We start from the raw sequence: 14544 nt of genomic DNA, 5'->3' as shown, positions 1-14544 counted from the left end.
ACATGGATGCTACTCCTTCTGTAGTGGATCCCACACTCAAATAAAGCCTTTACACATTTAATTTGGCTTCCTTATGTATTTACATACCATGCCAACAATAGACTTCAGAAGGGGCTGCTTTCTGAAAGTGGTTTATAGCCATCCAAACCGTATGCGTGGATGTCTTTGCCCACATACTAATAGGCAAAGGAGAAACCTGGAAGGCAGAAGCAACCACTTTGGGCAAGTCAGTTGTAAATACCGCTTCAATTTGGAATACAGCAAGCAGCCTCTTGCAATTCAGTGTAAATGTAGCACTGTTAGCTCAGAATCTGAATGCTGATACATGCAGCATGACACTGACTTCCAATATCCAGTGAATCCACTGCCTCATTGTAAACAGCTGCTGGCAGTTGCTGAACTGCATCAAATGTTCCTCTCAACAAATTCTCAATAATAGATTTTAATTTTCAGAATTTCTCTGGTTATTTCGGTATTAGCCCACTTTACTTCTCTTGCATGCCTGCTGCTCCTGTTCTATACTACTTGCCCTGGAATCAATTTGTGTGAGTTCCAGCCCCCACCCTTTCCCACACACTACATCTCATCTCTCCACCACCTCAGATCTCCTGCTTTCTCTGTCAACAGCTCACAAAGCTTCTTCCTTGAAGTAGTTTGACAATTGACCTTACTCTGTCGCTTCTTCTTAGTTTAGGTGAAGGGTGATGCTGAATAATGGAGGGAGAATGTAGTTTTAGAGGAAGGGGTTCAGGCTAACATTTCAAGGTTGCATGGATTGTATAAGCTGACCTGGCATCATATTACAGCTGCAAGCGTGAAATAGTTGCATGACTTTTACTTGCGTGTTACAATCTTATTCTTTGTAATCTTCAATTTTCAGTCCCAGAATTTTTAACTGTACCCTGGAACCTATTCTTAGGAGATTTTTTGTGCTTTTTTTTTTTTTTTGTAACCATACTTTGCCAACTTCCAGCTTTCCTCTCCAGGACAAAGAGTTGTAAGAGAAGATTGAGTTTCTGTATCTTTAATGATTACATAAGAGATGGAATTTTTGTAGGTGTGGCTTGTCATATAGGGTGAGAAAAGTTTGTCTGTTAATTATTATTATTAATTTCATTTGTATACCATTTAATATTTTAAAGAAAAAAACTCATAATGGTTTACAACACATTAAAGCATCAAATAAAGCAATCCAGAATAAAACATTACTGAAGAAAGTCAAATATATAGTATAAATTCAAAGCAACGTAATTAACAGGAAAGTAAAATATTCGCTTAATAATAATAATAATAATAATAATAATAATAATAATAATATATTACTTATACCCCGCCCATGTGGCTTGGGTTCCCCAGCCACTCTGGGCGGCTCCCAAAATAATAATAATAATAATAATAATAATAATAATAATAATAATGTGATCAAATATCAAACATTAAAAACTTTCCTAACTTCTTAAAGATTTTAAAATAAAACCTTACCAAGATGTCAACTACAGAATGCACATTTAATGTAACAAAGTTAACAAAAATTATGTTTGTTGTTGTTGTTGTTGTTGTTGTTATTACTATTTCCCAGTCACTCTGGGCAGCTTATCTGCCTTCAGATAAAGGGCTGCCTTCAGATGTCTTCTAAATGTCGGATAGTTGTTTATTTCCTTGATGTCTGACGGGAGGGTGTTCCACATGGTGGGTGCCACTACCGAGAAGGCCCTCTGTCTGGTTCCCTCTAACCTCACTTCTCGCAATGAGGGAACCGCCAGAAGGCCCTCGGTGCTGGATCTCAGTGTCTGGGCTGAACGATGGGGGTGGAGATGCTCCTTCAGGTCTACTGGGCCGAGGCCGTCTAGGGTAAGGTTACCAGATTTTTTTCAATGAGTCTGGGGGCACTTTTCAACTTCAATGGATTTTGTATGGGGACTGATTTGTAAATCCGGGGACTGTCCCTGGGAAACGGGGATGTCTGGTAAACTTAGTCTAGGGCTTTCAAGGTCAGCACCAACACTTTGAATTGTGCTCAGAAACGTTGTTGTTGTTGTTTAGTCATTTAGTCGTGTCTGACTCTTTGTGACCCCCTGGAGCAGAGCACGCCAGGCACTCCTGTCTTCCACTGCCTCCCGCAGTTTGGTCAGACTCGCTCAGAAACGTACTGGGAGCCAATGTATACCTTTCAGGAAATCTTAAAGATTTCAAATGAAAACATTGCTGAAGGAAGTCAAATATAAACTGCACATTTAAAACAGAATAATAAGAGAATAAAATATTATCATTAGCATATAACGTCTTTGCTGCTCTTGCTGCCAGTGGTGGTTGTGGAGGCTGAAGCCCAGCTGCGTCTGCACTAAGAGACAGCCAATAGGTTAATCCCCTTTTCCGCCTAACTCGTAAGGCACAGGCTTCCTGCTTCCTTCCATGGCCTCTGGTCCCCACTAAAGGAAAAGGGGAAGGGGGTGACAGGGCCATTGCTATAACCCAGCTGAGGTCAGGATGTGACCCATTGGTACACTGTCTCTCTCTAGTGACTAGTACTGGCAGTGCACTTTCGAGTACTACTGGAGTAGTACAGTTATATAATATATATATAATATATATTTTTATTTATTATCATGACCATATTGGAAAGCTTGGAAAGGGGTGATGTATTCATGTTAAATTAAAAGTAAAGGAAAAGGACCCCTGGATGGTTAAGTCCAGTCAAAGACGACTATAGGGCGCAGCGTTCATCTTGCTTTAATACAATGCCCTCACAATTCTTATTTTTTATAAATAGAATTTTTTATTGGTTTTTCACAGTTTTTATAAACACAAACAATACACAACACAAACAAACAAGCATACAAACAAACATGTATAGTTTCATATCCTTTTTTCTTAAACCTTATTTCATCGACTTCTCCATACCTCCCCCTTCTACATCCCAATTTCCAAATTTGTTTCAGCAAATCCTAACCCTTGGTTTTATCAAATTTTCCCCTTATTCTATTCTTTTACTTAATCTTTTACAGCTGTAATCCCCTTTCCCCCCCTAAAACCTCAACATTTTAGCATTCATTAATTTTACAATATTTCTTAAGATAAATTTTGAATTTCTTCCAATCTTCCTCCGCCGTCTCTTTCCCCTGGTCGCAGATTCTGCCGGTCATTTCAGCCAGTCCCATATAGTCTATCACCTTCATCTGCCATTCTTCCAGAGTGGGTAGATCTTGAGCACAATTCTTACATCAAAATTGAGTATTAGTTCAATTCCCTTTTAGGAATTAAAGCAGTGGCCAGACATTCCTTAAATATTCAGAAGCTTTACTTGCAGAACAGATGATAAAAGAATATATTCGCATTCGCAAGACATGCTTATCCAAGCATAGGCTCAGCTTCACTTAAAATATAGCTTCTTGTTTTAAATCATAACCTGTGTCTCCCTCTTCCAGTCTGCACTTTCCTATAGGCCTTGCAGCTCCATGAAGAGATTCACATTTCAACCTTTCTCTGTTCCATTCAGAGACCCAATAGCTGCTGCACTGCTGTCTCTCTATTCATAGAGAGCCCTCTCTGTATTCTCTCTTCAGAGAAAAAACATTAACACTTTCCTCCTAGCAGTGTTCAGAGAAGCTTCTTTATACAGCCATCTCTTTATGCTGTGACATCGCAGTGAACTCACACAAAATGGAGTATGTGACTTGCTCCTTCTCATGTGACCAAAGTTAACTAACCACATGAAAGCTACTGGAGCACATACTAGAATCAGCTAGTAACTAATCAAAACTTGAAAGTGCTTTCTGTAAACACACAGCAATATCTATTTAAGCAATCCCATTTCAACAAATTAAATCAGTATATCTAACAGTATGGGCATTTCATATGCCTAATTGTCATATGAATCAGCTTTAGACACATTCTGCAATTATCAGATTTAAAACTGTTCAAAACAGCACATCTGTAAGTGCTCACTCAGTTCTCCTTTCTGTTGCTGGGATGGACAGATGGACAGCCACTGTAAGCTTAGAAACAAGTTCCTGTGCACAGACCACATACATCTTTGATCCAAGAAAGATGGGTTCCAGTAAGCATAATCTTGAGTTTGAGACCTTTCCAAAATCAAGGATTCAAATAAGCACAACTGTAAGCAATGACATAAATACAGTTTCCCCTCTCCTTTTTTCAACATGAAGATTAATATTCATGTAGAAAACAGCAAGTGCAAATCACAAAGTGTCTGTTTTTCCCCAGGTATCCTTGTTGGATACCTATTACATTTATCTGCTTCCTGATGCATATACCCAGAGAGAAATGCTGAAAGTTCCTTGCATCTTACATTTAATGCTCTCTTCTTGACATGAGTAATTATATCCAAGTCAGAAAAAATAATGTGAATCAGCTCTGAGCCACGTAGTGAACCTGGCTTTCAAACACAATTTCCAGCAATCAAAAGTGAAGCGGCAGGAAAGAAAAAGAAGCCCAAGAAAATATCTCTGAATGGAATGTGTAGAGCTAGAGGTGCTCTAAGATGCTGCTATCAACTTACCAGAGTGGAAAATGTCAGACTTTGCCACTCGCCACTAAGAATTAGATTATGAAATCGAACAAATACTATTTAAAACCCATAGTAGAAAGTGTATTTTTGCAGGACGTAAGGGATGAGGTGTACAACATGTTTGGGCATATAAACATTCACTATGGTTTTATGCAACTTCACAAGGCCTTTTCAGACATTATGGGGTTGCTAATCTAGGTTTGCCCCAGGGACTTTATTGAACAGAGCTACAACCAATCCCAATTCTGATGGGTAAATCTACATTGCTTTACTGTTGTTTTTTAATGGTTAAGTGAAGGAGTACTACTAACTATTAAATGGTTTCTAATATTATTATTTATTAATTGCCTTCCACCTATGCCCCAAGGCAATGTACAAAATATAATAAAAACAGTTACAAAGCAGCACAACAAATAAGATGAGTTTAAAACAATTCAAAATGAGCAGCTATGGCAGAGCCCTATTGCTCTACCCGGGAATACATGTTAGAACAAAAATGTCTTCTCTTGTTTCCATGGAGTACAGATACTGGTTATCTGTTGTAGCTCAGTGAGCATGCTGTTTCACAGAACAGGGGAAGCCTTACAGAGAACCTACTTCTGAATCACTGTAGAGTGGACTTCTAATATTTTGGTGCAACCGGTTCAGAATTTCAACAGCCAGGTTGCTCACCAGGGCAAGGCAGTTTGAGTATTTTATACCGATCCCGGTTCAGCTGCACTGGTTACCACAATACCTCAAAGCCCGCCTCTCCCCATATAAACCATCCCAGGCTCTGTGTTTATCATCTGAGGATCCTCCACGTGAGGTGCAGAGGGCGGCAACATAAGAATGGGCCTTTTCTGCAGTGGCTCCCCGTTTGTGGAATGCTGTCCCCAGGGAAATTCATCTGGCACCTTCATTATACGTCTTTAGGCACCAGGCAAAAATGTTCTCTTCAACCAAGCGTCTGGCTGATTAATATTCTACGGCCTATTCTATGGTGCCCATGTATTTTTGGGGGGGTTGGTTTTGTTTTAACTATTTCTTTTGTGCTTTTATCCTGTATTTTTATCTTGTGAACCACCCTAACATCTTCAGATGAAGGGTGGTATATATTTTTTAACAATAACAGCAGCAACAACAACAGGAACTTGAAGGAGACACTCTCCTACAGAACATAGTGACCTGATGTGTATATAAGGGGCAATGTGGTCTCTAAAATAACCTGGTCCCAAGCTGTATAGGGCTGGATGTGTTAGTACCAAAACTTGAACTTGGATTGGGAGCAGATTGGCACTCATTGCAAATACCACAAACAAGGTGCTGTATGCTGATGGTAGTTTGCCCTCACAAGCAACCTGGCCACCGTATTCTAGCCACCACATTCAGTACTAGCTGCAGCCTCCAGACCAATCTTGTGGGTAACCCCACACAGAGCACATTGCAGAAATATAACCTTGAGGTTAGCAATGCATGGGCAATGTGGTCAGGCTGTCCCAGTTCAGAAATGGCATAGACAACTTCCTGTACATGGGAGCTGCTCAAAGTGCCCCGCTTGCCAGATTCAGTTTATTAAACCTTATCCAGCCCACCTCTGCCTCTAGACACCAGTACAGGACCTGCACAGCCATCTCAATTGTTACCGAAAAATAGAGTTGAGTAGCATCACTGTAATAATGCCCCCTCACTTCGTATGTCCTGTTGACTTGCTCCCAAAGGCTTCCTATAGAGGTTGAATAGCATTGGAGACAAGAGGCATCTCATAACTCAAGAGCCAGGGAACTGAGGGACACCCTTCCAGTGGTATCTTCTGGAACTGTCCCTGGAGATAATCACTGAGACAACCCAGGAACTACTGCAGAACAGTGGCCCCTGATACCTCTTCTCCCATTGAAAGCCCAAGACTAAGACAACCCAGTTCAAACGCCAACCCAGCTAGGAAGCTCACTGGCTGATCTGGGGTAATTTTTCTGAGTCTCGCCTACCCTACAGGCTTGTCTTGAGGATATAAACAGGATGGGGAATGTGCACTGCCCTAGACTCCTTGAAAGGACTGTCACATAAAAGGACTAAGATGTACTTGAATCCGGGCTTTTGTTCATATCCAGAGCTGCTTCACAATATGCACTTCACACTAACAACAATCAAAACAATCTACAGTAGTTATGCACCCTCATGGCAATTGCTACAGCTTAAGATGGTGCAAACATTGGATATGAATGTAATACATCCATAAGAATTATTATTTTCTCAGACCCCCTGATGCTTATTCATACATTTTTGTTTGAAGCTGAAAACCACATGCAGTTTTGGAGCTACTCGTATATGCAATAAAGAGCTAAGACTACTGTTCATCAGTGCAAGGATTTTCCCCTGCATGCTGGAACCACTCTATCCCCCCCCCCCGCCCCACACCACCTACACCTGTTCTGAGGTTTCCCCTAAACTGCACTGGGCATCTATGAATCCTCTTGTATCAGTGTAAAGAGTTAATTAAATACTGCCCCGTGGATATTGAATGGTTAACATTTGCATGTGTTAACTGTTGCATCAACCAAAAAAGGTCTCTCACCATGATGATGCCCTTTTAAGAAATTTTAAAATTAAAACACACAAATATATATAGACAGAATGGGGAGGGGAGTTTCAGAACCACAGGACAGCCAATTCCTGTATTTTAAGGAAATAGCAAGCGGTCTTAAGTGGAGTAGGCTAGTTTTGCATGTTTTAGGGTGAGTTATGACCCCAAATGTGTAAAAAGGTTAAAATGCCCTCATATCAAAGTCTAGCTGCACATGGGAATTTCTACAAATTGCATGATAGGAAGAAAATAGTTTTCTTGTTCAAGAGCCATACCAGGAGCCTTTATTAAGTTTTGAATTGTCTCTAATATGGCTATTCTTCTTTTTCAGGCCAGTATAATCATTCCAGTATTTATCTCTTTTGCAGTTGCATATTTAAATTCATACTATGTAAATTCAAAAAGGCACAATCATCTTACATGCTTAGTGCCATTCCTTTGAGTCTTGTGTGTATCTAATTCTGGTTATATGTTTGTGCAATTTTCTCATACAGTAAATGAAGCTAAGTGAAAATTGCTTCTCTCTTATTGGATTTTAAGTAACAATTGTCCCCCTGATGCAGGAGATAGAAGAGGTTATTTTATTTTCTCCTAACAGCCAAAAGGTGATCATACTTCTAAAATTCGTTGAGATTGCCCAAGAAACTGTGTAAAAAACTCATCCATCATTGTGAGCCCCTGGTCAGGGAATGACAGTGCAGTAAATATCTTCAGCAGCAGCCTTTTAATGTACAAGCTGTTTTCGGTTGGGATTTTCAGCACTCACATAAAACACACTGTCATGAGTGACTGCCTGTGCTCCAAAGTCATTACTATTGGGATGATGGAACATCTTTCAGCGAATAACCAAAAAACTCTAAATGTCATGTCAAGTTTGTTGAAACCATTTTCAAGCCTTGTTCAAGGTTACATGAATATTGAATATGCCTTTTTTAAAAGAAAAAAGTATAGGATCTATCAGAAGGTTTGTTTAGACAGGTAAATTGAAGAGTATATTGATTTTTTAATAATTGCCTTATGTATTGTTTAAGGCCCCAAGTGAATCTACACTTCATTTTGGCTCTTTAATAGATCAAATTACGGGGACAATAATGAACTATGATATTCCCAACTGCATCTGGTTAGGGAGTTTTGAAGTCAGAATACTAGAGTAGATGGCCTGATCCAGCCAAGGTCCCTTCTCAATGAGATTTGTGGTGTGTACAGGGAGAGGAGAGGAAGATGAGATCCTCACATCATTGGATACAACCCTGTGTATCTGGAAGCTGCTATGTTCACTTTCATGAATTTACAAATGTAAAAACGCCCTGTGTCGGTTTTATTGACAAGTGTACTCATCTGAGCTAAACTGTTACTTGGGGGTGGGAGGTGAGGCTCACCATTCTCTTGTTTCCTCTGGGACTAATTCTTTGTTTAGAAGATTCCAAGAGGTTACTGGTTTCAATGTGAGGGATGAGTGTTCAGCATTTGAGAAGCGCTCCTGCTTTATATTTATGCAATGTCAGGCTAGGATTCCAAAGACCATCCTACCATTTCCATGTACCCAAGCGTGCCTTGGAAAGTTTAAACATCCCGCTGGGCTTACCTTCAGTATGTGGCTCTTTGGATCCTAGCCATACACTTTACTTGTCCATGGGTAGACTTCATTATTTTTATTAACAGTTTTTCTTCAATGTGTTTTCCTTAGATCACAGTTTCAACTTTGCTACTCGGTTCTTTCAGTTCATTAACCAAACACCCGCTCTTCTCTTTAGAATGTAGAATTGCACAGCTTTGCCAGTTTTCAGCAGTTGGGGTGCTTGAGTCAAAAATAATTGTGATTTGTCTGTTTTCTACCTTACAGAAAACCAGAAAGCACCAACAGAAAAGTTACATTTGCACCACAATATGAACACAACATCAACAAGGAATCCAGTGAGCAAGGACCTTAATTTCAAGATGGAAACTAATTCATCTGTAGAAAAGAGAGCAGCTGTTGGAAAGAAGGGCATTAGTAATGGAGGAAGTAGAGGGAAAGAAATGGAGCTTGCTGGCTTTGTTTCTAAAGGAGAAGCAATTCCTGAAGTAGAAGCTCTGCTAGCAAGATTACGAGCACTGTAATCTTTGACTTCACCGATCAAAGCAAAAACTGAGTCCCTTAAGTTGTTCAAGAAAAATGTATGTCTATTAACAGAATATACAACTTCAGAAATGCAGGTGGACCAATTCTCCAAATCAGAAATACCTGCAAGTAAAAAATTAGCATGTTCCTCTCTTTCAGAAAGACTAATTCATTAGCTTTTCACATGCTGTGAGTATTTGATGTAAATGAGCTTTTGAGCAACTGATCTCCATTAGCTTTCTGAAGCAATAAATGTTTATTTTCTGATTGGCACCGCACCATAAAGAAGCTTTTCATGGCTGTTACATGTTTTGCATGATGCACATTTGATATATGGATTTATAATGTTTTGTGCCTGAATACAAAATTGTTCTTTGTATTCCTGTAATAGGGCATTGATGTCTTGCGTAGTTGGAAGACAATTCAAGGATAATGAAAGGGGGAAAATTTTGGTTCACAGATCTGTTGACTGCTGATTAACACTCATTCCCCCCATGTGCTCCACTTTAAAACAATTGTGAGCTATTGACTTAAATTTTTAAAAATGCAAATCAAGCTATGTACATCCTGGGTATTGTGCATTGCAGAGTCTGAAATTTTAGTAGAAAAAAGTGCAATACAATATTACATAAGTTATAAATAAGTTTAATAGTATAGCTTGATTCTTCATCAGGTAAGTGCTAAAATGCATTCATTGATTGTTAATTTATAGACAACACTGCGTATCTATGCATAAAGTAATATCAAATGTATGATAAGATGTATATCCAACCTATAGCTATTACTCAAACTTGAAATATAAACACAATTTTGCCTTAGCACAAATTTATGATTATTAAAGGAACTTAGTTACTCTTTGACTGTGACTGATCTTAATTTTTCTGTTGCGCACAGAAAGACACCTAAGGAAATATTTGCCAGAATTGGCTTTTTAAATTGCTTTGTTACAATGCATGCTGTTGGATTTGGTAGAGATTTCTCGCATAATTAATCAGTATTGGTGTATTTTTAATTCATTTGTAAATTGCACATCACTGCAGTGTAGACTAATTAATTACTCTTGCAATAGTATATTGCTTCTGGTTTTAATTGGGTTGGAAAACTGGATCCATTTATGAGATTACCTGCAGATTATTTGGACACACCGATTACCAGTAATAATTTTCTTCAAAATGTTGTGTAGGAGCTATTTTTTAAAAAATGCATTGCCTTAATTATTTTTGAACAGATAAAAGCAGAATGTTGAAGCAGATCAAACTTCAAATTCCTCACCAAAATGGTTTAGGGATTATTGAATTTAGTATATTTCTTTGTTACACATCTTCTTGTACTGTATTTATTTGCTCCTTTAAAAATCGGACAAATATGCCTTTGGAAGATGTGAATTGCTTTTTAATGTAAAGAACTCAGATCACTTTTCATTGTTAAATATAGATCATTTCTGTGTCTTCCTAGCATTAAGAACCAAAGTGGACTTTGTTGTTGTTGTTGTTGTTGTTGTTGTTGTTGTTGTTGTTGTTGTTGTTACCATTACCTATTGCAGTTATACCCAGATTTCCTCCAGTGGCTTAAGATGGTATACACAGGTCTCTAGCTTCCCCATTTTATTCAGGCAGTCCTTGATTTGCACTGTGGGGCAGTGCGAGGAGGCACCTCTCTGTGGGGCAGGCGGGCAGCTCAGAGACCAGGGGTGGCAGCCATGGCTGGCCAGAGGACTCCCAAGGAGAAGGGAGGGGGGAGAGGAGGCTGAAGGAACGCTCCACAAGGGAGGGTGTTTGAAAAAGGGTGAGAGACTGCTAGGCAAGTGGGGATATAACTGGGCTCCTGAGCCCCACAGGTGTGCCACAGAAAGAATGTAGTTGCTCAAGGGAGCCATGGATACAAAAGGTTGAAAACCTGCTGTCAGGGGTTCAGAGACAGAGGCACAGGTGAGGGAGGAGACGGAGAGCGACGAGGAAGAATCCCAGGACAGTGGGGAAGAGGATGACAATGACTTGAGATCTTCCATGAGTCTCTCAAGTGAATCGGAGGATTCTCAGGAGGGGGCGCCCCTAGTCAGGACAAGGGGGGTCACAGGGGGGACCTGCCAGGAGCAGGGAAGCAGCAGGGAAACCCGGAGTGGGAGATCGGGGCCGGCTTCCCAGCAGGAACGAAGGGAAGAGAGGGGGGTTCCCAGTGTGACACACGGAGCGGAGCAGGAAAGAGACAGGGGAAGGAGATCTGGGGAGAACGTCCTGCCGGAAGAGGGGGAGAGTAGTACAGGGAGTAGTGTCAGTGTCAAAAGGAAGGTCAGGGGTAGCGAGCACGCGCCAAGTTCAAATGTGGAGGCGCGCGGAAATGGAGAAAGCCCGGAGGAGGAGCCCAGCCCCAAAGCACGAAGGAGGGGGGAACAGGCATCTCAGGAATCCGCTTCGGGAGAGAGCAGGAGGGAAGGAACCCAGGGGGGCAGAAAGACCCTGCGGAAAAGGAAAGACAGGAAGCGGTGGTCTAGCACAAGCCTCATAAGTTGGTGTAGGGGCGGGGACGAATCAGAGGGGACTTCAAATGTCTGACGTTAGACACTCGGGGCTGCACGCCTCGGTTGTGGAACCAATAATGAACTGCAATAAACATCCTTGTATATAAGAAGAGCTTGGCGTTGGTCTTTTGTGAGCTGAGACCAGAGGCAGCCCGTGACAGTAAGTCCCCTCCAAAACTACGCAAAATTTTTTTTGCAAAGCTCACGAAGTTTGGCAGCCATGAGTATGGACCAGCAGATAGCTGAGCTACGCGACACAGTCTCCCGGCTTACCACTGCGGTAACGATCTCCCAGAAGAGGGGGGAAGAGGCGGAAAAGCGGTGCCAAGATCTGCAAGCCAGGTGGGATCATGCATGCCAAGTGGGGTTCCCGGGGACCAAAGCTGCTGGGGTAGCACTGGGCAGAAGAGGGGGCAACTTAGTAGCCCACTTCGATGGGAACCTGCAGCAATACCCCAGTTTTAAAGCAGACGTAGAATATGCGTTGCATTTGCTTCGCGACGACTTTAAAGATGAAGAGGAGAAGGTGGGTTTCATTGTGTCCCACTTGCATGTGGAAGCGATGGCTTGGCTGCGCAATCTGTGGCGCGAGGATTGCCCTGCTCGAAGGGACTCTGATGAATTTATCAAATGCATGGACGCTTGCTTCCAGTCTAGCGTGGATGTGGATGTGGCACGCCAGCAGATGCATGGTTTAAGGCAAGGCAAGGCTTCAGTACGTCAGTACCATGCTCGCTTTTTCGCCTTGCTGAATGTGCTGCGATGGGAGAAGGATTCTTTGGCTGTCAGAGACTTATTTTGGGAGGGGCTCTCTGGCCCTGTGAAGGACGAGCTGGCTAGGGGGGACAGACCTAAAACCCTGGCAGACGTGGTGCAGCGTGCGCTTGCCATTGGAGTGCGCCAGGAAGAACGCCCTTGGCGCAATGAGGGGGGTAGCCAGCTTCACGCACCGTCTAGAGTGCCTCCTTTGTTTCCCAGAGATCCAGGACGTCAGCGTCTCTCCCCTCAGCTGCAGCCAGGGGAGGAGCCTATGGAACTGGGGAGTGCTAAGGCTCAGTCAGTGGCCGGAGCCCCAGCGTCCGGAACAGTCAAGAAGAAGCCTCCTAGAGGGAACAGGAAGTGTTACATCTGTGACTGTGCAACGCACATGGCGAAAGAGTGTCCCCAGAGGCTGCGGCAGCACACTGCAGCCTTGGCAACAGTAAATGCAGCAGCACAGCATGAAGAGCTGTTTCAGGGAAACGACAATGCCTGGCTGGAATCAGCAATGTTGGGGCACAGCCAGGCAAATCAGTAGAGCAGTCCCCAGCGCTTTTGCAGCCTACAGACCCCCTGCCACCCAAACCTGTAGTGCAGCTCACTGCAACCCTCCAGCTACCTAATGGACGCACCCTGGAGGTCCCCATCACAATTGACAGTGGGAGCAATGCAGACTTCGTGGGGGTGCAGTTCGTCAAGCAGCATCGCATAGAGCTTCTGCCAGCCACGCTGCCATTGAACGTCGTCACAGTGGATGGCAGGAAGCTGCTGGGGGGGCAAGTGGTACGACAGACGCCGCCCATGGTGATGCAGATTGGCAATCACCGAGAAGTCATCAGTTTCAACGTCACCCGCCTGTCAGACACGCCTATAGTGTTAGGCATGAGTTGGCTGGATAGGCACAGCCCGACCATGGCGTGGTACCAGCGGCAGCTCACCTTCGGCTCGTCCTATTGCGCGCAGCATTGCATCCAAACCGGTCAGGAGGAGGAGGGCCCAGAGGAGGGGCAGCAGCTACGTCTCAGCATGGCGCAAGCAGTACCCCTCAAGTACAAGGGGTTTTTGGAGGTTTTCTGCGAAAAGGAGGCTGACCAGTTGCCACCTCACCGGCCCTACGATTGCGCTATTGACCTCTTGCCAGGGACAACGCTGCCGCCTGTGAAGCTGTATTCCATGTCCGAGGAGGAGCTGCAGGAGCTCCGGGAATTCATAGATCACAATCTGCAGCGGGGATTCATCCGGGAATCGAAGGCTGTAGGCGGCAGTCCTGTGTTTTTTGTGAAGAAGAAAGACACGCCCCAAAAGAGGCTGATCGTAGACTTCAGATTCATAAACTCAAAGACAAAGCCCGCGGCCTTTCCCATGCCCAAGATCGACGACCTGCTCGCGACGGTGCGGAAAGGGATGATCTTCACCAAGTTGGATCTCCGCGGAGTTTACAATCTCATACGCGTGCGAGAGGGTGATGAGTGGAAGACGGCCATGTTCACGCCGTTGGGCACCTACGAATACAGAGTTATGCCTTTTGGTCTCCAAAATGGCTCCCACTTTTTCCAAGCTTTTATGCATCATGTGCTAGCGGGACTCCTCTACAAGAAGTGCGTATGTTTCCTCGACGACATTCTGATCTTCTCAGAATCGCTGGCGGCTCACGAGAGCGACGTGAAGGAGGTCCTGCAGAGGCTACGGGAGCACAGGCTCTACGCCAAGCTGGAGAAGTGCCAATTCGACGTGACGGAGGTGGATTTTCTGGGCTATAGGCTGTCCGACAGGGGACTAGCCATGGACAGCGCCAAGGTCCGCGCGGTGTTGGACTGGAAGAGCCCGCGAAATCGGAAAGAGGTCCAGAGGTTCGTCGGCTTCGCCAACTTTTACCGCAAGTTCATCAGGGGTTTCGCCAAGGAGACGGCAGCTATCACTGACACTCTCAGCTCCAAGAAGAAGAAGTTCACCTGGACGGACCAAGCGGAGCAGTCCTTCAGGAGACTTAAGAGTCTCTTCGCGTCCGAAGAACAGCTGCTGCACGTGAATCCTGGCAGGCCCATGAGGGTGGAGACTGACGCATCTGACAGAGC

At 43.3% G+C, this 14544-nt stretch overlaps 1 protein-coding gene and 1 long non-coding RNA gene across 2 annotated transcripts in view; both read left to right on the top strand.

Moving 5' to 3' along the window:
* DIAPH3 (diaphanous related formin 3) overlaps positions 1-10656 on the top strand; it is a 119135-nt gene extending 108479 nt beyond the window's left edge. The window contains exon 28 of the mRNA XM_083501125.1: positions 8935-10656. Within this exon, the coding sequence (XP_083357251.1) occupies positions 8935-9191 (257 nt within the window). The 3' untranslated portion in view covers positions 9192-10656. The remainder of the gene's footprint in view (positions 1-8934) is intronic.
* LOC310706086 overlaps positions 1-14544 on the top strand; it is a 1025148-nt gene that overhangs the window by 591766 nt on the left and 418838 nt on the right. The gene's annotated exons all lie outside the window — the stretch shown is intronic.

Source organism: Podarcis liolepis, assembly GCF_965112155.1.
Source record: "Podarcis liolepis genome assembly, chromosome: 4".
Taxonomy (NCBI): domain Eukaryota; kingdom Metazoa; phylum Chordata; class Lepidosauria; order Squamata; family Lacertidae; genus Podarcis; species Podarcis liolepis.
This window is presented reverse-complemented; position numbering and strand designations above follow the sequence as displayed.